The 21,822-nt window shown below is 40.1% G+C and overlaps 2 protein-coding genes across 4 annotated transcripts in view; one reads left to right on the forward strand and one right to left on the reverse strand.

Moving 5' to 3' along the window:
* kcnh4b (potassium voltage-gated channel, subfamily H (eag-related), member 4b) overlaps nucleotides 1-4,106 on the forward strand; it is a 65,586-nt gene extending 61,480 nt beyond the window's left edge. The window contains exon 16 of the mRNA XM_013131950.4: nucleotides 524-4,106. Coding sequence (XP_012987404.4) covers nucleotides 524-1,576 — 1,053 coding nt within the window. The 3' untranslated portion in view covers nucleotides 1,577-4,106. The remainder of the gene's footprint in view (nucleotides 1-523) is intronic.
* Nucleotides 4,107-8,374: 4,268 nt separating this feature from the next.
* Nucleotides 8,375-21,533, reverse strand: LOC105027633 (zinc finger protein Xfin-like). 3 transcript variants are annotated; one of them, XM_010899803.4, is made up of 9 exons: nucleotides 21,499-21,533; nucleotides 15,409-15,611; nucleotides 14,567-14,671; nucleotides 14,374-14,469; nucleotides 14,112-14,222; nucleotides 13,619-13,745; nucleotides 12,492-12,942; nucleotides 12,351-12,406; nucleotides 8,375-11,833 (listed from the first exon to the last, which is right to left on the reverse strand). In XM_010899803.4, exons 2-9 carry the CDS (start codon nucleotides 15,514-15,516, stop codon nucleotides 9,570-9,572), a joined length of 3,318 nt encoding a protein of 1,105 aa, XP_010898105.3. In that variant the 5' UTR covers nucleotides 15,517-15,611; nucleotides 21,499-21,533; the 3' UTR covers nucleotides 8,375-9,569. The 3 variants fall into 3 exon arrangements, with proteins under 3 accessions (XP_010898105.3, XP_010898104.3, XP_010898106.2); XM_010899802.4 differs by having other exon boundaries at nucleotides 21,404-21,527; XM_010899804.2 differs by lacking the exon at nucleotides 12,351-12,406 and having other exon boundaries at nucleotides 11,733-11,833; nucleotides 21,404-21,527.
* Nucleotides 21,534-21,822: the final 289 nt, after the last annotated feature.

Consider the following 21,822-nt stretch of genomic DNA (forward strand, 5'->3'; position numbering starts at 1 on the left):
TTAATCCTGCAAGACGCTTTTCAAAGGATTTTTAAGAAGGATTTACCACAGGACTACTTAAATGCACACAATGGTCTACTGAAGTGAATTGCTTCAGCTTTGCATTCTAAGAGAGGCCACAGAAAATACAGTCTAGTTTTATTATAATGATTCTTCGTGTTTACTTTAATGTTTATTTTGTGGGTTCTTGTTATATTTCCAATAAAGACTGCTCAAATAAATGGTTTAAAAATGTTCTCATGCCTACGACTTGCACAGTAATGTATCGTCTATATATTTGTTTTGTTCTGAAGAAAATTGGAGAACAAGATTGCGTTTTATGAGACGTGAGATAACTAAAATGATATGCATAAATATCATCCAAAAAGATTAGTTTAAAAGTTGGTGTTTTACAGCGTTTTATCACACGCTTAGATAGATTTTCATATTTGCTTGTAGTGATGACTCTGAATGTGTGAAATTGGATAACCAATTCAGTAACAATACTACATATAATCTCTGATAACATGCTCTCTCTTCATAGATGGGCAACTTGAACAAGGAAGTTTCTCAGCTGACAAAGGATCTCCATCACATGATGCACCTTCTGCAGGCCCAGGTGGCTGTGCACCACTACCCAGCCTATACCTACCCAGTCCACATGGTGTCCAACCCTGCCAGCACAGCCTACAACCTGGCCCCCAGCAGCCTGCACCTCCATCAGGACCCCAGGGAAGTGGAGGGGACACGCAGGGACATGGTCCAACCTGGTTGGGGCTACGCTGAGGCAGCAGGGGCCAGCTGTCAGACTGCGGTCACTGGGGGGGCCCAGACAGAGGGCCAATACCAGCCCCGGTCTCAGACTTCCAGCCCAGGGCCTCTTAGCTTCTACCAATTCCATGTTACGGACTCGGCGGGCATGCCAGGAACCTGCCAGGGCTCTGGGAGTGCCACAACACATCCATGGACTGGCGCTTCCTTGCAGACTTGTGGTGGGCCAGGCACGCCCATCGCTGGTGAGCACGACGGGTTTGGTGGCTTCGGCACTAGCCCGGTTAGCATTAGCCAGTCCCAACCCAGCTTGTGTCCAGAGCCGCCTAGCAGCGGTTCAGAGCGCTGCTGCCTGCCGTCCAGCGCTCCCACATCCACCCACAGCCTCCTGGATGCCTCCCTCGGCATCTACCCGCACCTGTACCCCACTGGCGCCTCCCTGGGGGACCCTACGGCCCTCCTAGGACACGAGGGGGGCCCTGGCCAGGACTACACACCGCAGAACACATCCAGCCTCCTGGACGAGGACCTCGGCATTCTCTCTGTCCTCTCCAGGCCTGGGACTCCCTCCTCCTTCCACAGGTCGTCGTCTGTCTGCTCCCAGGACTCGGGGCCTCTTCCCAGGCTGGATAAATGCGCTCCACCCCACAAGCCCCTGGCAGACTCTGCGGCTGTGGGACACACCAGTCTGGAGCGCCTTCTGGGGACCGGGGGATCCATGGAAAGCAGGGACAGCGGGAGCCTTGGGAGTGGGTCCAGGAGATCCAGTCTGGGAGTTCAGACTCAGAGTACCGAGCAGTCCTGGTGCCTGGACCTGACCGAGTAGTTCCCCGGTTTATCCAGCTCATGGAACTGTGCTGGAATGGAGAAAATATCCGGGTGGGCACGATTGCGTGAGAAGCGCGTATCAGGTCCTACATCGTAGCCCAACAACATCTCAATCTATATCCCCTTCATGAGGAACTAAAACAGGACACTGAACTATCTTTAGTAAAATAAAAGTAGATATATTACAAAGAGCATTATGAGCATAGGTCAGTTCATTATGGACAGTTTTACAAGTCTTGCAATCCTTGGGGCTCAATTCAGTCAAACCTGCATGGTCGTATTTATGCAGTAGCTGTTTGGCTAATTATTTGTCAAATGATCTAATATATTGGTTTTGGGTTCTGTGTAAAACATATTGCTGCTTTCAGGGCGAAACCCTTCATAGGTATGTTTTTACATCCCATAATGACGTGTGTGTGGGCATGGGATTCCAAAATGTAGTGTGTGGGCATGGGATGGATATTGTAATTAATGACACTGCATAAACAGGGCTACGGCAAGTCTGAATGAATGGCAGCCTTAAAGTGTAATTTGTTTTTCCACAATTTTGGGGGGAGCTCCCATTCAAGCAACTTACAGCTCTACTATGCAAATGCATGTCATTTTGTGCATTACCTTGGGATTTGTTTGTGTAACTTAGATTTTGCTAATTTTGAGGGGTTTTGCTATTTGTTTGAAAAGATCTACTTGAAAAATCTAATTATTGGCATTGAAATGAGTTCAAGTTTAGAAGTAATTGTGGCATGGTAGACATTTTATGGGGAAAATACTGAAAGGTTTGTATCCTGAAAAAAATACAAAACCTGTATCTAGAGTTTAAACATATGATTATATAGTTGTATAATTTGAGGCCACCCAACATTACACTTGGCTAAAATAGCTGACTTTAAAGTCATGAAAAAATTTGACCAAAAATAATTCCAACTCTCAAGTAGGTACAGATTAAAAATCTATACAACATTTAAACCTTTCTATTTGATGATCAGTCTTTTTAATTTAACCAGGTAAGGGTGGCTTACTGTGGCCATTCTTGAGGTGTCCACTTGTGAACTTCATTAATCCAGTATGTCTGTTCTACAATACTTAGCAGCACCTGTTTACACAGAGGTTGTCAAGCAACACGTGGTTGTGATACATTGTGTTCTAAATGAACGCCCATTCCCAGTAGTGTGCTAATTTGACCATAGGGAATAGTGTTCCTGTTTAGACAGAGCCATGAATTTGATATTCCCGACGAAAGGTTCACTTCCCTTCTTTTGCTCCAGCATAGCACAACTTTTCTATGAATTTCAGAAAGACATCTTGGCTTGGGCCATACAGTACCGGTTTTTAATGGAAGTGCTCTATATAGAGATGCCTCTCTGAACTCCAAAACAGACCAGCACTCACCTGGAAAGACAAATCTAAAAATAACTCACAATAAAATATAGGGGCCTTGTTGAAGGCCTTTTGTGGCACCTGGTGCATTAGCACAAATGGAACCCTTAGTAAATGACTTCAAGTATAATTTTAGGCTTCCTCACAGAGGAGTTGGCTGTTATTATGACCTGTTACCTCCTTGCATGGTAAAGTTGCTTATTCTTTTTCCTAAGGAAAAGGTATTCTACATTAAGTGTTAGGGCTTTATTCAGTTTATATTGCTGAAGCATTACAGATTGCGAGATCAAATTGTGAAGGTCATTTTTCTGATGTTTACAGGTAATGCAGTCTCCACTAGCACGGGAACATTCCTTGATATTGAACTTCAGCGGTATGGGTTGGAAAGAGCCCTTAGTGTTCTATTTTATATACTGTAGATTGTATAGACGAATACTATACTTGCATGAGAGGTCATGGCCCACTGATTTACATACAAGGTTGGATGTTTTGATTTGCTGAATATTGGGCCCATTTTCAGAATACCTACAAACATCTGTTAATTCTTTGGTTGATGTGGTGTGTGTTATTTTCAAGTTAAGGCATGTTTTTGTTTTATCTTTATATGAAATTACTATTTTTGTGTGTTATTAACTTCAATGAAGCAACCAAAAACGATTGATTAAAAAGCTTTTTGTTTTTTTTATTCTTAACACCTAAGTTAGATTCTATCCATATTGTGATACCCCAATAGAGTGACTTATTTTGAAATTATAGTGTGAAGGAAATGTAAAAGTAATTTCTGATTGAGCCTAGATACAATATGCTGCATTTACCCTCAATCTAGTGTCTAGAAACTTTTAAATATTGCCTTTAAATTTGAATTGAGCATGGATCTTCCACAATACAGATCAAATCAAGTTCTAGGTGTACAAATTAACTTCTTTGAAAAAGCACCTATTATGGGAAAATTTGACTAGAGCGGCAAAAACAGTGTACTGTACATATTCATTGAACGTTTTGACTATTTTTAGCTGGGTATTTTTCTGGCATTATAAGAAACTAATGATTTCTTCCAGGAGGGAAGAAGGGTGGTTGTGGTCTTGACAACATTCTCAGAATACCATGTTTGGTTGGAGACGATTTCTTCTAGACTGACAATAAAATATGCTGACAAATCATTCTGTGTGTTGTACTCAGTTTTCTCTACTAAGCTAGAGGTGTCAAAATCAAGTCCCAAAAGAGAGGGCATGTTACCCTGTATAACATCAGAGGCGTTATTTACAGGGGTGCGCGTACTCAATCGTATCTGTTAGTCACAGCTGATGCTCGCAATAAGAAACTGGAAGTGCCATTAAAATAAGTTCAGAATGCGGGTAAAGCATAAACCTCAACTGTGCGTTATTACAACATCACTCAGGGCTCTTATCAATGCTATTCTGATGATGTTCTTTCACCTACACATATTCATCCTAGTTAAAAAGGTGTAATTTTTAGCCCTTATTTTAACAAAACAACATAAATAATACATGGATGCCTGCTACCTCTAGTTTGCTTGTCCCACCCATTGACCTTAATATTAACAATCGCACCCATAGTATGTTATGGCGAAGTAAGATATAGCTCACTGGATAGAACGGATAGAACGGAGCGACCCGTATTTGTCTTGGGAGTTGAGGAGAGGGACAGTGGCTTCAACCCAATGTTTGCTAGTGACAATGTACCTTTTCACAGATAATCAATGTATATTATTACTAATGCAACAATCTTAATGGCAAGTAATAATGGCTAATAATAACTAGCTTAATGGCTGGCTATCAAATACTTATGTACACAGTTGGAAAGAGAAACGGAGTTTAGCTCAGGGATGACTGGGTGAAAGCGAATACAGGAGACATTACAGGAGGCGTGTGTGAGCACTTCAATCGAAGATACGGTGACGCTAATTAGAATCCAATCGTAGCAGCACACTCAACATCTTGCCTCTTTACCGACAGCCAGATCAGCCCCCTGAGCGCTCCGCATTCGACACAGTGTTAGTGACGTCGTTTTCAGTAACTTTCTCCCATGCTGGATAATGAACTTAAATAATCGTATCATAATCCTATACGGCACATTCATCATATCCATATTCGTTTTGTTCGAGTACTTGGCACACCCCTAATTACGTAATTATCTGTTTGTCTTAGTGTCTTGTTGGTTTGTGCATTTCTACAATTCCAACCTCCCATTTATCCATTTACCAGCCACCAATGCTTTGTCTACCACATGAGTGACACACCAGGGAGAGCAGAATGACACAAAAAATCCAGTAATTAACAACTTCAAAAGATGTTGTTTAGTGGGAACATTACCACACATTTATGATTTATGTCACTAAAATGTTGATCTTTGAGGGTATTTGCGTACATTTGGTAAAAATAAGTTGCACTGGTGAGCAATGACAGCACAATTTATCATAATAAAGATATTACAGATAAGGAGGTTTTCAGTAACCAGACATTAACGTCAGCAATGTTCCACAATGTGTGAACAAAAACCAAATGAACGTATGTAAAAGTATTTGGAAATTAATTTAGGAAGAATTTGAACAAAGGTTTGACACACATTTCACTATACTTGAGGACAAACAATTCCCATTCAAAATAAGTATTTCCCTAAACTCAAACTTTATACCTAACTTTAACCTCTGACCTTAATGCTTAACCTTATCCTAAATGCAAACCATAAACATAGTGCCTATAACTGTCTGTTCCCTGTATGGACTGGTAACATGTCCCCGCTGGTCAGAATTATACTTGATTTGCCATTTTTCTGAGGCACACACTTTCAATATTTGTAGGAACCTGCGACCTAACACTGGCCCAGAAATCCATATGATCTATTCCCTTGCATTGTGTTACATAATCTTAGTTAACCTCCCTAAACCACTCTTCACAAATGCTGCCTTGATCTTTATTTATAATTAATAACGTTTAATTATTAGGACATTTCACCAAACAGACCTGCTCTTTTCACCTCACATCTTCAGGTGTTGATGTGATTTGCTTAAAATAGTGGGGACATCATCTGATTTGGGCTGCTTGCGTCAACAGTCTTAGTTACTTGTTGGGAAAAGGAGAGCAGTGGGCTCCAACTTCCCCTTATATATTTTGCATCAGGAATGACTTCACAGGGATTCTGTCTCATTGCGCACTAGAAATAACCGTATTCCTTGAGGCGGTGCCGGCTAGCGTGTCTTCCTTTCTTCCGTGCCAGTCTGACACGGCCACTTAAATGAACCCACCGCTTTATTTACCTACCTAGTGACTCAGCTGCGGTGGCTCATACGCTCGTCGCTTTCACCCTGACCCGCTTCAAGTATCTAATGTCTTCGTTGCAGATTGTGTTACCCCGGGTAGGCACTGCCATCCTGGCACCTGCCACTTCGCCCCTATTTGTTTGGGTGAAACATGGTTAGATAGTGAGCACCGAGAAGGCTGGCACCGCGTTGTGTGTCCGTTTTCTCTCGACGTAACAGCCCTGAGGTGGTTGAAAAGGTTCAGCTGGTCTACGGCTCCTAGATTGGCCATATGTTGTTGTCTTGTTATTAGATACCCGTACCTGCTCGACTTGCACTACCTTTTGAATTGCCCCTTCAACGCTAATGGATTGTTAATGAAAGTGCTTTTATGAAACAAGCAATAGGCCCCTTGGCAGAGGCTGCAGCCACGGACAGATGGGGTGCAGCGTAGCATATCTAGAAAACCGAGGTAAAGTTGGTTTGATATTCGATATTCAACAGATATTTGAAACCTGAGATCGGGTCTGGTTTTCCTGGACTCTGCCACGCTATATTCCGATGTTTTTAACAACTTACATAGGGTCTGCTTATGGTTAGGGACTGTTAATTAATCACATGCCTCAAAGTTATTAATTCAATTGTAACCATGTGGCTTAGAAACCTCAAACCACTTTCCAATTGTTCAGAGAGGACACCCACATTTGCATAGTCTTCGGATTTTACATAAAAAGCAGTGATTTGTTAATAAACATTTGAAAATTGAAAAAAAATCTATAGAACTTATGTTGAATTACTTTGAAACTTGTGGTTTGAAGGTCACTCAATTCACTAAATTTTCAGATAAAATCCAAAGACAGTGCAACATGTGGTTGTCATCTCTGAAAAATCTCAAAGTGGTTTGAGGTTTCTAACTCATTCAACTATTAAAACTATTGAATCTTTCAAATTTCAAATGTTTATAAAAAACATCAAAACTTTTTTGCAAAACCCAAAGGCTGTGCAACCTGTGGGTGTGCTCTCTGAACAGTTTGAAAGTGTTTTGAAGTTTCTAAGCCACATGGTTAAAAATCTATTGAATTAATAACTTTGAGGAATGTAATTTATTGAAGGTTCCTAACCATAAGCAGACCGCTGTATACGTGGTTCGATACACCTAGTTACAGTCTGGCTGAGTCCGGGAAAACAGGACCTGATCTTGGGTTTCGGATATCCGTTTAACCCTTGTGCGCCCCTCTGGCATTTTTGTACATTTTTCTCAATATTTTTTTTTGATTTGGGGATAATTTTGTCTGTGTTGCAGCTAGGGGCATGATATTTTTGGCAGGACTCTTATTTTTTGTTAAATTTTTGAAATCCAATGTCTTTAACTCTTTCATGTCTTTCATACTCTTTATGAATTTTGCACCCTCTTGACACCTTTGTGGACAAAAATGTCCTATTGCCAAAAAAAACCTATTGATTTTTTTTTATCTCACAGCCATTAGAGTATAAAACCATGCATTCTGTAATGTAAGCATTCCATTTTGAAATGTTGACTGTATTCCACCATACACACACGCAAACACACACAACCACACAATAATTCCTTCCATTGGCCTACAATGGGAAAATGGTTGAATCTGGTAGAAGAGTTTTTGTGTGCACGTGTGTGTGTGTGCGTGCGTGCATGGAATACAGTCAACATTTCATCAAAATTACAAAAAACATTACAGAATGCATAGTTTTATGCATAGTTTATGCATATGCATAGTTTTATACTCTAATGGCAGTGAGATAAAAACTTTTTTTTTTTAATGGAAGTCAATGGGAAATTTTTGTCCACAAAGGTGTCCAGAGGGAGTATCTGGTACTACACATAAAATATACTAATGCAATCAAATCAATTTTGTTTGCAAACCTCTGACATATCTAAGACTCTAATCACCAGCAAAGCCCCATGCCCCTACTATTTATTATATGGAAAATATAATGTTTTTAATGATTTTTTGTAATAAATAATGAGGTAATTCAAACAATCAAGCTGGCATTTAAAGGGTTAAAATCCTGAAAATTATTGAATGTTTGGTTGTTTTGAGCAGGTTTCAAGTTGTTTAAGAGATTTATGAAAAAAAAAAGCTGGAAAAAATATTAATGTATAAATATTTTATGTCAGTTTATTGTACGTTTGCATTTTTGTCCACGAAGGTGTCCAAAGGGTAGTACATTTGAGGGGCGCACAAGGGTTAATATCCAATATCGAATATCAAATCGAATATTCACCTCAGTATCTAGACAAGGCTCGCAGGTGGCTCGAACTCTAGGTTCATGTTCAGTAGGCACCGATCAGAAGAAAGCAGTCCAAACATTCTCAACAAGAAATGCTTATCTTCATTTCACCCTTTGCCATCATGTTCCCTTAGAACACCGCCTAGTGCACAAGGTTGTCTAGAAGGTGTGTTTTAGATATTGTAACATCATTACGAACAATGTAATTCTGTACCAACATTAAGAACGACCAAAATGAATCACATCAATTGCTCTATACTGATAAAGAAAAGAATGAGGTATTTTTAAACAGAAAAATGGACTTGTGTAAACAGTAGATGAACGGGACTGAATGGAATTATTTGGATGTTTCTTGTCATATAACGCCACCATGTGGAGTGAAATATATTGACATTGTGCATGCGCAAATGGGAACTCTGCACCATCAATGCAACGAACATTTGCGGTCAGAAAAGAAAAACATCCTGTATATTAGATTATTTATAAAATAAATATATGTTTATGCATTCACGTTCTCCTTTTAAGTGTCAACCAACTCATGTAACAAATAGTTATACAAATCGTGCCTTCAATATGACTCAGTAATACTCAATTTAAAGGATGAATCTCATACATCTCTGCTCTTAACTAACCCATGTGTTTTCATTAAGTTCATTCTTCGTTCATCTCAGAAACTCTCAATTTTAGCTTGTTGCACATCATGTTTGTCAGTCACTGAAAAGCTATTTTTGGGTAATGGTTACTATTTTATTGTAAGTTATGTAAGGTTCAAGGTAAACCCTGTAACAATTTTTCTTGTTCTTTCATAAACAAATACAGCTCTGGAAACAATTAAGAAACCACTGCACCTTTTCCTTTCCTTTCCAACAAAAGTCAAAAAGGAAGGGTTTGAATGAGGAACAGAAGGGTTAAGATTAAGAGACCACTGCAAATTGAACGCTTCTGTTCTTAAATGTTTTTCCCCCAATCACAGCACTTGCAAGTGAGTTAATCACGTTAGGATTTTAAGTGTTTTCTTGTCAAATATGGACTATCACAAATTTTGTTACACAAATGGCATGTTCCCTGAAACAGCCAAGACATTGGTTTAGGGTTGAGCCGCCTCCTCACACCCAGTCTGCTGTTGTCCCTGTAAGTCCTTTTCGATGCAACTTGCTTTAGAGTGGTCACAATGCTGAAACTGATGTCTTCTCCAGCCTTGTTTCGTTTTGAAAGTCTTCCCACAAGCTAAACACTGAAAAGGCTTCACCCTCGTGTGAACAAACATGTGTCTTTTTAGGTGATTATTTGTGACAAAGTGTTCTTGACACAAAGTGCATGCAAATGGCCGCTCTCCTGTATGAAGGCGTCGATGGTTTTTCAGACTGCCCTTGCAAGTAAAACGTTTGCCACAGTCCGTGCAAGGAAAAGGCTGCTCACCTGTGTGTACTCGCAAATGTCTTTTCAATTGGTACAGAGATGGGAAGATTTTACCACATGTTTCACATAGATAGTTTAAAGGCTGAGGTCTTTCGGTTTCATGTTCCCTTGACGTCAGAGAGACGCTGTCATCTGATGGATTAACATCCATTAACGTCGTATTTGGACTGACTACCCCATTCGACTCCCTCGAGTCCTGCTGTCGTCTTTCAACATGCTCTGGTGTAGATTGAGGAGCCACACGTGTAACACACGTCGGACACTTTCTGGACCCCAAGTGAACGTCAGAATGTTTCTGAAGTTCAGACTTGCTTTGAAATGTCTCACCACAATCGGGGAACGGGTAAGGACGTGTATCGTGTTGACATTTCAGATGATTTCTCAGGTCCTCTCCATTTTCAAATGTTTGATAACACAAAATACACGTCTTACCTATGTTAGGGGGTGTTGCTAGGTTACGAGGTGTAGTGTTACAGGACTCCATCGTATTTTCCCCAATTGGACCGGTGTCTTGTTGACCCTCCCTAGGACTCTGATGTGGCTGCACCTGGTAACAAGCCTTAAGCTTAGAGAGCTTAAAAGTCTCACCGCACTCACAACAAGAGTGGATTGTCTTTGCCAGCGAGCAAACATTTTTGTGTTCCAGCAAGCAAGATTTTCTCTTGAAATTTTCTCCGCAACCGACACACTGGTAGAGGAGAAGATTGTGCTCAGATTCAAGGTGCTTTCTTAATAAATGTACACTGGCCAAAGTCTTTTGACATGCACGACACGTCCTGGGTTTATTCCAGTGTTTGGGAGTTGGTTTATGGCATGCTTCCAAATGTTCTTTCAAATTAGACTTCTTCCTGAAGTTTTTCTCACACAGGAGGCACTGGTATGGGTGCTGGCTATGTTTGGAATTCAGGTGCATTTTCATTAAATGTACACTTTTCAATGTTGTGTGACACAGCCGGCAGGTTCTGGCTTTGGAAGACTCTTTTCGAGTGGGAAGGACATTGGAAGTGTCACGAGGCCGTGATGTCTCTCGCACGTCTTCAAAAGAGAGAATCGCTGCGTCGTCCTCATTTAATTGAGAAGCCTCCTCAAGCACATTCTGTAAATGTTTCTGTAAATCCTCTTGATGTTCAAAGCTTTGCAAACACTGGGTACAGGGGTTGGTGTGAGATCTAGTGTGTTTTGTTAAATAGCTTGCTTTGATAAACGTTTTGTCGCACTGAGCACAAGAGAAAAGACTCTTAGCCACCAAGCACTCTTTTTTATGTTCATTCAAATTAAACTTGGTTTTGAACTGTCCCCCACATCCAGGACACTGGTAAGGAAGTTGATCATGTTGTGATTTGAGGTGCTTTCTCATTAAGTATGAACTGTAGAAAGTCTTGTTACAAAAACAACACTGTCTAGCTTTGGAGAATGGAGAGGGTTTGCACTCTGCCTTATGTTCCCTGAAATGAACCATAGTCCTGAAAATGTCTGCACAGCCATAGCACTGGTAAGGGAGCTGGCCGTGTTCGGATTTCAGGTGTTTTCTCATTAAATATTTACTATTGAAGGTTTTGTGACACACACGACAGATCGTGTTTTTGGAAAATGTTAAAGGCGTGGGAGAGATTTTTGTTGAACTCCGGGGTGAAAATCCTTGGGGTTGCGATGGCTTCATCTCATCCTTGAAAGACATGATGTCTTCCTCAACAGATTCTGTTGACATGTTGTCCTCTTCTGGTTCAGCTGGCTCCTCACACCCAGTCTGCTGAGGTTTCTGGAAGTCCTCCTGATCTTCAAACCTTTCTAAACACTGGTAACAACTTGGATCCGTGTGTGATCTCATGTTTGCAATCAAATCTTCTGCTGGTTTTCTGTTTTGTCCAATGTTCTCCTCCGAGTGTAAGTCCTTTATGGGGTGTTGTAGTTTCTCTTCCTGAAATGCTCTACCTGGAGTATAAAGAGAATAATTAGTTTAGCCTAGATTCTAATTGTTTTACAAACGCACTAAAGGTGAATAAGCCCCACTGACAAGTACATTTAAAGACAAAAGATTTAAGAGGGAGTTCAGTACTCTTGCAAACTGTTAGATGGTTCCTTACCCTGACAGTGGTATTTAGGTCAAGAGAAAATGTAATCCAAAGTTTGGTTTTCTTCAAACAGACAATATAAGATGTAGATACATTTAGCCACCACTAAGGAAAAACTAAAGAGGCTTGTGAAGCTTCTTATTTATACTTTGGCCACTGCTTTTAACAGGCACCCTGAACTCCAACAGAATTTTAGCTAGCTGTGACTTTAGTCCTGCCTGACCTATAGTATGTTGTACATTCAAGGAATAACAACTCACAGCACATTGGAAAACACTCAAATTGCCTTTAACTACACATGGTGAGCCAAAAATCTCTTCAAGGTGCAGATCCTGTATGAAATGTACCGCATTGAATGGGTGACCACGTTTTCCTACCTTTCCTAGCTTTCTTTTTCTTGGAAGCTTCACCGTTTGAGGTTAAACGGTCTAGTCTGAAAAAGACCCAAAATCCTGTAATGATTTTAACGGAAAATGACCCTTAACCCTTCCCAGTATACTACATTCAAGAATTCTTACTCATTCTCTGTAGGTGGCTGTCCATTGACACCCCCACACACTGAGGATATGACCAGTCTGCCTCTTCGTAGTTGGGATCCCACATTTCCAATCTGAAGCCCCTTGCTATTCAGCGTTGGACTCAGAACTGGGGAGTATACAGGGAACGGCATACGGGTAAGATCAAGTCTGTGCAGCAACAATGTCGGCTGACGGAGCAGACAGGAAGGAGACGAATAAGAACCCTTCTGCATCTCTACTCCGGTCCTCACACAGTCAGACCCAAACAAACAACGCATTTCAGTCGGGTCAGATGAGGCTGGGCTTGGAATGTTCATACGGTCGCATGGCAACAGGTCCTCTGTAAGTTCTGATTTCATTTCTGGTTCGGTTGGGTTTGGAATGATCTGAGCCTTCTTTAGGGGGGAGAGAGACAGCGATGAGAGGATGTAGTTGTCAAGGGAGGACAGAGCTGTGGACATGAAGACAAAGGTTCAACACGTCAGCAAAAGTCCCAAACCCAAGTTCTTCTCTCTGACACTGTTAACAAACAAGTAGTTAGTAGTGCTGAGCGATTCATTAAAATGATCTTGAAAATGTAATGAATTGATATTGCTTCAATTTCTTAAATTCCATGAAATTTTTTTATTTGTGAGATCCACATGCAATTATTCAAGAGTAATTAGGTCAAGAAGGAATTGTGCGAGGCTGGGCGTCAGGGGGTGGATTCATTAGGAAAATGCTCAACCTATTTGAATAAATAAACTTTGTATTAAACTACCTTTTACATCTACATTTTTGTTATTTAGCAAACACTCTTTTCCAGTGACATACCGGAGCAATTTGGCTAAACTGTCCTGCTCAGGACATTGCCAGCCCTGGGATCTCCGACTGTGTGACACAGACAAGGGCTAACTAAAAGTGTTTTTAAGTCTGCATTTAAGTTCACGAGGACCTTGGTCCCCACAAGATGTCAACCATATCTGATTAACCCTACCAAAATCTGGATAGTGGCCAAGTGCACCCCAATCCAGTGACCTCTGGGGTAGCATTACTATGTTGTAATAAGCATTCTTAAAAGTATGCCTAACCTACTTTGAAGAACTGAACCAGAGATACAGTTAACTTGATTGGCTAGTCACTCTTACCGTTGGTGTAGACATATTCATATCTGCTGTTGTGGTACTGGAGAAGGGTCTTCAAGGGTTCAGGGTTACAGACTGACTGCACACACTCCTCTAGGATAGAGTGGTCCGCAGAGATCCAAGATGCAGTCTAACGGACAGAGGAATGATAGCATTTTACATAAAAGAGAGTCAAAAGATACATCTCTATGCCTAACGCAGTCTACTGTCAATGGGCAGAATGACTCTCCATTTAACATGTACTGCATATTACTGGAGGTTAAACCAATAGAGTCAGAGGGCAAATCTTTGCATCTTTCAAAATGTAAACATGTAAGGTCTGTAAACAAACTAAAAGGGCAAGTACTGACACCTGAATGTGTTGTTTAAATAAATAAATAAAGCTGAAACCCAATATGTAAGACTTTGGTCCTAGGTCTAGCCCTATCAAACAATATGAATTGTGGTCGCGGTATTAAACCATAGCGATGATGGTAATGACATAATAGCATGTTACCTGTTGAAAGGTTGGTGTTGGAAGCAGCTTCTCCAACCTAGATAGAAACTCCCACACCAGAGTCTGTAGTGCGGAGTCGAACTTGGGACCAAATTCCTCTGGAAAAACATTCTGAGAAATAACATTTTTCAAAATGTTCTCTCTGTGCTTGAGTATTCACACCTTTTTTTTCTTAAAACTGCTTCAAATTTGTGCTTCCTAAGTCAAAGAAAGATGTTGTTTTGAATCACTTATCAGCTACATACTAAATGACAACACTTACCTGGAAAAAGTTTTCCCTCTCAACTGGGTCCTCTAGTAGGGTTTGAATCAGCTTCTGGAAGTTAGATTCTGATACCTCCACCTCTGGATCAGGAACCTACAGCAAGCACTGCACAGTTAGGCAATTTAACTGCCCATGGTAGAATAACAAAAGCAGAATACTAAAACTTGATCCTTCATAGATTAACACAAACCTCATTTTCCCTAAGAGTGATGATACCGGAACTCAGCCTGTTCAGGTGGGGCTGAACTGTGTCTGGCTCGGCTAGGTCACCTTTACAAAACAACTCCAGAACCAGCTGATGGAGGAAAGAATTCCATTCATTTCTTACATTTCCACCAACAAGCGACTATAAGCAAAGTTTTTTTAGTGCCAACGCAATGTATTAAGTGTAACTTATACTATAAACCTTACTGTAATTATGCATCATAAAAATACTGAAAAATTAATTATTAAGAAGTAGCCAGGTTCAGTTTCTGCATGCACATTGTTAAGAAAACATTTCAAATTAAATACTACACCAAGAGTATGTCACCCTGAGCTTTGAAGCCATCTCCTCATTTACTCAGGAAACTACGTGTCCCTCAGAGCTCTGTTCTAGGCCCTGTTTTCAATTCTTCACTCTGCTCCTCATATTTTCTCATGGTCACTCCCATCCTTGCTATGCAAATGAAACTCAACTACTTTCTTCCTTCCCCTTTCTGATACCGAGGTTGCACTACTCATTTTAGTATCCCCTTTCTGATACCTAGGTGTCACCACTCATTTCAGTATCTCTTTCTGATACCTAGGTGGCACCACTCATTTCAGTATCTCCTTCTGATACCTAGGTGGCACCACTCATTTCAGTATCCTTGTCCAACATCTAATACTGCAAATAGCCCACCACCTCCAGTTCATCCTTGACATGGTGGTGCTGCTATCTCCCCCAAGGGAAGGCCTGCCCTCTCCATACCGGCTGACATCTTCCAGTTGTCCCTCTGAACCAGAGTGACTGTTACACGTCCCACTCTCCCTGTCCGCCCCATATCTCACCTGTGCTCGAAGCCCCATGATGAGTTGCACTCGCTCTCTGTAACTCATCAGATCAGGGACTACCTGGAAGACGGTGCTGACAAACTCCTCCACCAAGCCGTAGTCCATAATGTCTCTCCGCTGGACGACTTGCCACAGAGCGGCCGACACCAGCCGCAGTGGAGGGACGTGAAGACGCAGGGATGACAGAGGAAGACTGGGAGCTGAAAGGAAAACAAAGTCACCTGTTTTTTATGTGCGTTTTATGAAGTTTTTATTGTGAAATCCACCTTTAAAATTACCAACAGCAGTAAATGAAGTTCCAATACAATTATATTCAACATTCTGTCTTGTTTTGATCATGAAAGAAAAAGATGTTTGATTGAAAACCGAATGCAATACAACAGCGGTCTGGCGGCTACTGAAGTGCATTCCAGAGACATTTATATTCTGAAATTAATTTGACTGGCAGACAGCAATATAAGCTGGAGGGTGAAGCAACTTTTGGCAGTAGTTAAAAACCAAATACCAAGATAGAACCAATGGGAAATTATTTATAAATGCTTTTAAAAGTAAACATCAAGTTCATGAAATGTCCTGGCTAAGCTTATGTTACAGTGACTTCTTAGAAAAGTAGGCACATAGCCTATACTACCAAATAATCACCAGCCAGCAGAGCCAGAAGAGGACTGGTCACCCCTTTGAGTCCAACTTCTCTCAAGGTTTCTTCCTCGTTCCAACCCAATTAGGGAGGTTTAACAATTAAAAATGTTGTTGCTTGCTTTTAGGGGTTTGGGTTTCTGTGCAAGTACGTTGTGACAACGGCTGGTATAAACACTGCCTAATAGAATACATTTGCATCGCAATTATTGTGAACATGGTAAATTCAAAAGAATAGCTAAGAGTTGTACTTGTAGAATTATATATATTTTTAATTCTGAAACACGTGGCATCCTGGCAGAATAAATTCATTATTTAGAATATATTATTTGTTATCTGTATGACATAGCACCATTAAGAAACATGAATTTGTTGTAGAGGCTTAACTAAAGTGCCAGATGTGCTATTCAAAAGGGGATTTATGCTATCAAAAAAATGCTTTTACATTGCAGTCCATAAGTATGTGTACAGTGAAACAAGTTTGGTTATGGCTTTGAAATCTAGCACCTTGGATTTGAAATAAAACAATGGCAAAGAGTAGTTAGAGCATTCTGTCAGCTTAACCTTTGTGCCCTCCTCAAATTGACTACCCTCTGGACACCTTTGTGGACAAAACTGTACACATACAAAAAACTGCTATTAAATATTTATACATTCATGTGTTTTTCTGACCCTTTTAACCCTTTAAATGCCAATTTAATTACATCTAAAACAAATCATTAAAAATGTAATATTTTCCATATAATAAATAGTAGGGGTATGGGACTTTGGTGGTGATTAGAGTCTTGGATATGACAAAGATTAGCAAAAAAAATAGATTTGATGGCATTAGTATATTTTATGTAGTGCCAGAAACTCCCTCTGGACACCTTCATAGTCAAAAATCTCTCATTGACTTCCATTAAAAAAAAAAATAATTTTTTTTTAAATCTCACTGCCATTACAGTATAAAACCATGCATTCAGTAATGTAAGCATTTCATTTTGAGGAAAAGTAGTGATATTTGGCATTTTTACTGTATTCCACCAGATTCAACCATTTTCCCATTGTATGCATGAAATTCTTGTATTTTTGCCAGTTACATTATGGAGCTATTTCACCACCAGAGGGCCCCAAGAGTGATTTGTTTGTGTGTTTGAAATTTTTTTTAAATCAACATCTGATTCATCAATGAGAACATTTATTGCGCATATTTATTTATTTCTGCATCAACTTTGAAAACTTCAAACAACAAAAGATAACACAACAGAACATGAAATATGAAGCAAGCCTAGTTCAGCCGACCCGCAATAAAATGCGTCAATCGTGGCTGCCCTCTCAAGAATCGAAACTGGGTCGCCCAGGTAAAAGCTATTGTCGTTAACCATTACGCCACTTGACAGCCCACATGCCGGCCATTAGTATAGCCTCTTCGCATATTATTTTCACTCATTAACATCACGCCAAGTTTGAATATTTTGTTAGACATTTACTAGCGTTAAACTGAGTAACGTTTCTTAAGTTTACCTCCACCACAAATAGCATATATGAACTTTATGGCCTTTGCCACTGGCTGTTTTAACAGCTTATTAGCCATTCGTGAATGACATTGATACAATAACTACTGTATCAATAAACGTGACAATAGCAGACTTTTTCAAGTCAAGTGAAAAGACTAGAGAATCATGTAACCAGCGAAGTGTTTGTCTATCCTGAACAAATCATAATTCGAAAATCCACCAGAAATAGTCACAAAATAGTAAACAGTTTCCTTTTAGGCTTCCCAAAACGTAGCTACATAAAGTTGTAGCCAGCGAGGTTTTTGTCTATCCTGAACAAATCCTCTTTTGCCACTGGCCGTTTTAACAGCTAATTAGCCATTTGTGAATGACATAGATACAGTATCTATCCATATAGGTGACAATAACTAGTGATGGCCATTCAAGGCTTCATTAGCGTTACTTTAGCAGCAGGATATTATGCTGGCAGCACTCAGATTTTCTTTATCATAATAAAAACCATCATTGAAATGTCTAAGGCAATTTAGTTAACAATCGAGTCTGTGAAAAAGAACAGACAAGAATAACATTGGAATGGACATTAAACATAAAATGTGCAGACAAGATTGTTAACTATATTAACTTATATAGTTTAATGATTAATTTTATTTTGAAAAAGAAAATCTGAGTTAGCACAGCTAACCAGTTGCTGCTAAGAAGAATGGTGAAGCCTCGAATGGCCATCATTAACGATAACTGACTTTTTTGTCAAGTGAAAGGACGAGAGAATCTCTATCCTGACCAAATCCTAATATCCACCAGAACCGTTTTATTTTAGGATTCCTATTTCATAGCCGGCAAAGTTTTTTTCTGTCCTGAATAATACGTTTTCAGACTGTTACGGGACGCGAACGTGGGACCTGGTGTTCCGGAGCCTGCATCTGTAACCACTACACTATTTAACAAGGACACTCACTCACTTACTAAGAGACATTCGCTCTTCTTAGCCGGCTCCGCTTACCAGTCCGGCAAGAAATTTGAAACATAGTGGGGAGAACAAGTATTTCATACACAGCCGATTTTGCAGGTTTTCCTACTTACAAAGCATGTAGAGGTCTGTCATTTTTATCATAGGTACACTTCAACTGTGAGAGACGGAAAATCACATTGTATGATTTCTAAATAATTAATTTGCATTTTATTGCATGACATAAGTATTTGATCACCTACCAACCAGTAAGAATTCCGGCTCTCACAGACCTGTTAGTTTTTCTTTAAGAAGCCCTCCTGTTCTCCACTCATTATTAAAATCCTGCAGCGCACGCAAGGTCCCCCTGCTCAACCCAGCACATGTCCAGGCCCGTCTGAAGTTTGCCAATGACCATCTGGATGATCCAGAGGAGGAAGGTCATGTGGTCTGATGAGAAAAAATAGAGCTTTTTGGTCTAAACTCCACTTGCCGTGTTTGGAGGAAGAAGAAGGATGAGTACCACCCCAAGAACACCATCCAAACCGTGAAGCATGGAGGTGGAAACATCATTCTTTGGGGATGCTTTTCTGCAAAGGGGACAGGACAACTGCTCCGTATTGAGGGGAGGATGGATGGGGCCATGTATCGCGAGATCTTGGCCAACAACCTTCATCCCTCAGTAAGAGCATTGAAGATGGGTCATGGCTGGGTCTTCCAGCAAGACAATGACCCGAAACACACAGCCAGGGCAACTAAGGAGTGGCTCCATAAGAAGCATCTCAAGGTCCTGGAGTGGCCTAGCCTATTTCTAGACCTGAACCCAATAGAAAATCTTTGGAGGAAGCAGAAAGTCTGTATTGCCCAGCGACAGCCCCAAAACCTGAAGGATCTGGAGAAGGTCTGTATGGAGGAGTGGGCCAAAATCCCTGCTGCAGTGTGTGCAAACCAGGTCAAGAACTACAGGAAACATATGATCTCTGTAACTGCAAACAAAGGTTTCTGTACAAAATATTAAGGCCTGCTTTTCTGATGTATCAAATACTTATGTCATGCAATAAAATGCAAATGAATTACTTAAAAATCATACAATGTGATTTTCAGGATATTTGTTTTAGATTGCATCACTCACAGTTGAAGAGTACCTATGATCAAAATGACAGACTTCTACATGCTTTGTAAGTGGGAAAACCTGCAAAATCGGCAGTGTATCAAATACTTGTTCTCTCCAGTGTAAATATCCAGACTTTGAATGTATGATGTATGTGTGTGTGTCTTTGAGAGAAACAGATAAATGGATTGAGAGAGGGTGTGTGTGTGTGTTCAGTTCATTTTATTTCCAGGAGCAGACCAGCAGCTCCTGCAGCATGTGACCTGGTGCTCTCTACAAATGCACCACATAGTCCTTGGATGGAGGCCAGACTTGCCCGTCCTTCGCTGTCCACTCATGGCTGGGATGGGCAGGATCCTCAGAGTCCTCCGTGGCTTCCGTGTCCTCTCCACTCTCAGACGGACGGTCAGAGGCACACACAGAAGTGGAGGAATCCAGTGGCCATTCAAATTCCCCCTGGAAGCTTGTCTCGTCTTCAGATAAGTCCTGCAGCTCGCTGTCAGATAAAGGCTTCATGACCATCTCTTAAGTCTCTTCTGCACTGTAACGCCTCTCTATTTTTGCTCCAGAATAGAGTAAACATTTCAAATATCACTACTTTTCTTCCAAATGAAAAGCTGACATTACAGAATGCATGGTTTTATACTGTAATGGTAGTGAGACATTTTTGTAGTCAATGAGACATTGTTGACCATGAAGGGAGTATCTGGCACTACATAAAAAAATATGAATGCCATCAAATACATCTTTTTGCTAATCTTTGACATATCCAAGACTATAATCACCACCAAAACCCCATGCCCCTACTATTTATTATACAGAAAATATTTTTTTGGGGGTGTTTTCTTTTTATATATAATAATTTAAATAACTAAACTCGCATTTAAAGGGTTAAAATCCTGAAAATGATTAAATGTTTGATAGTTTTGAGCAAGTTTGAAGTTGTTTAAGTGATTTATGAAAAAAAGCTGAAATAAATATTGATGTATGATTTAACAGCAGTTTTTGTACGTGTACATTTTTGTAAACGAAGGTGTCCAAAAGGGTGCAAAATTAATCAATAGAGTATGAAAGACATGTAAGAGTAAAAGACATTGGATTTCAAAACTTCTACTAAAAATATGGGTTCTGGCAAAAATTCATGCCACAAGCTGCAACACAGGCAAAATGATAACCAAATCAAAAAAAAAAATTACAAGAATGCCCGAGGGTGGCATAAAGGTTAAATGTGAGGGTGTTTATATCCATAAGCCATGCACCGCGAAAGAATTACAGCCCGTTTCAACTAGCAAGGGACTAAAAGTCTACGGGCAAATTAACAATCTTAAACGAAATCGTGATAGTATGTCGTTGTAAATCCTTTGCATTCTAGAAATGCCTGAGGTTTGCGACCCATAGACATCCACAGACTGTGTGTGTCTTACCCGGTTATGCTCTAGGCAAGAAAATGTAGCCAACCGTAAACATGGATTTAGAAATTGACCCTTACATTTTAAAGTCGTTTATATTGCAGACAATTCAGTAGAAGCAAATGTTTAGCCTTAATTTTAGTAGGTCCTGGACCGGGCTACCCATTGGTTGATTTCAAGACGAGCAAATGTTTCCTCATCAGGGTTTATTGAAAGTCTAAAAATTCGATCCAATTGAAATTGTTTTACATATTTTAACAGACACCTACCCTATTTCTACAGAGTACAGTACCAATACCTTTCCTACCATGAGCTCGCTACTATACGGAGTTTGGTAGACTAGTGCAAAATCTCAGCAGAACTAGCCACTGCAGTAATTTTTTTTATTTACCTTCTTCCTTCATATTATTTCTCATGTGTATTTGCCAGAGTAAGCATTAGTGTCTTCTTTAGCAGGGTTTCTAAAAGTAAACTTAATTAGCATACTTAGCCTAGATCAGAATCAGCATCTTGTATCAGCGTCTTGTGAGTAACATTAAAGAAACACTTCCGGGTAACGGAAATGAGGAAATTTAAAAAATATATGTAAAACCAACGTATTACTTCAAAACTGACATAAATTGAGTTTATTAATCGTTTAAGTAAATGTACCTCTCAAAACATTGACAACAATTCATATATGATCATATTTAATAGTAATTTCAATAAAAAGTGGGTTTTAAAACACGTTCCAAGGGCAAAATTCAGACAATGTCATTGACTGAATATGAAATACATATTGCCTCATAGCTCATAAACTATTGAATATTC

Source organism: Esox lucius, chromosome 5 (assembly GCF_011004845.1).
Source record: "Esox lucius isolate fEsoLuc1 chromosome 5, fEsoLuc1.pri, whole genome shotgun sequence".
Lineage (NCBI taxonomy): Eukaryota > Metazoa > Chordata > Actinopteri > Esociformes > Esocidae > Esox > Esox lucius.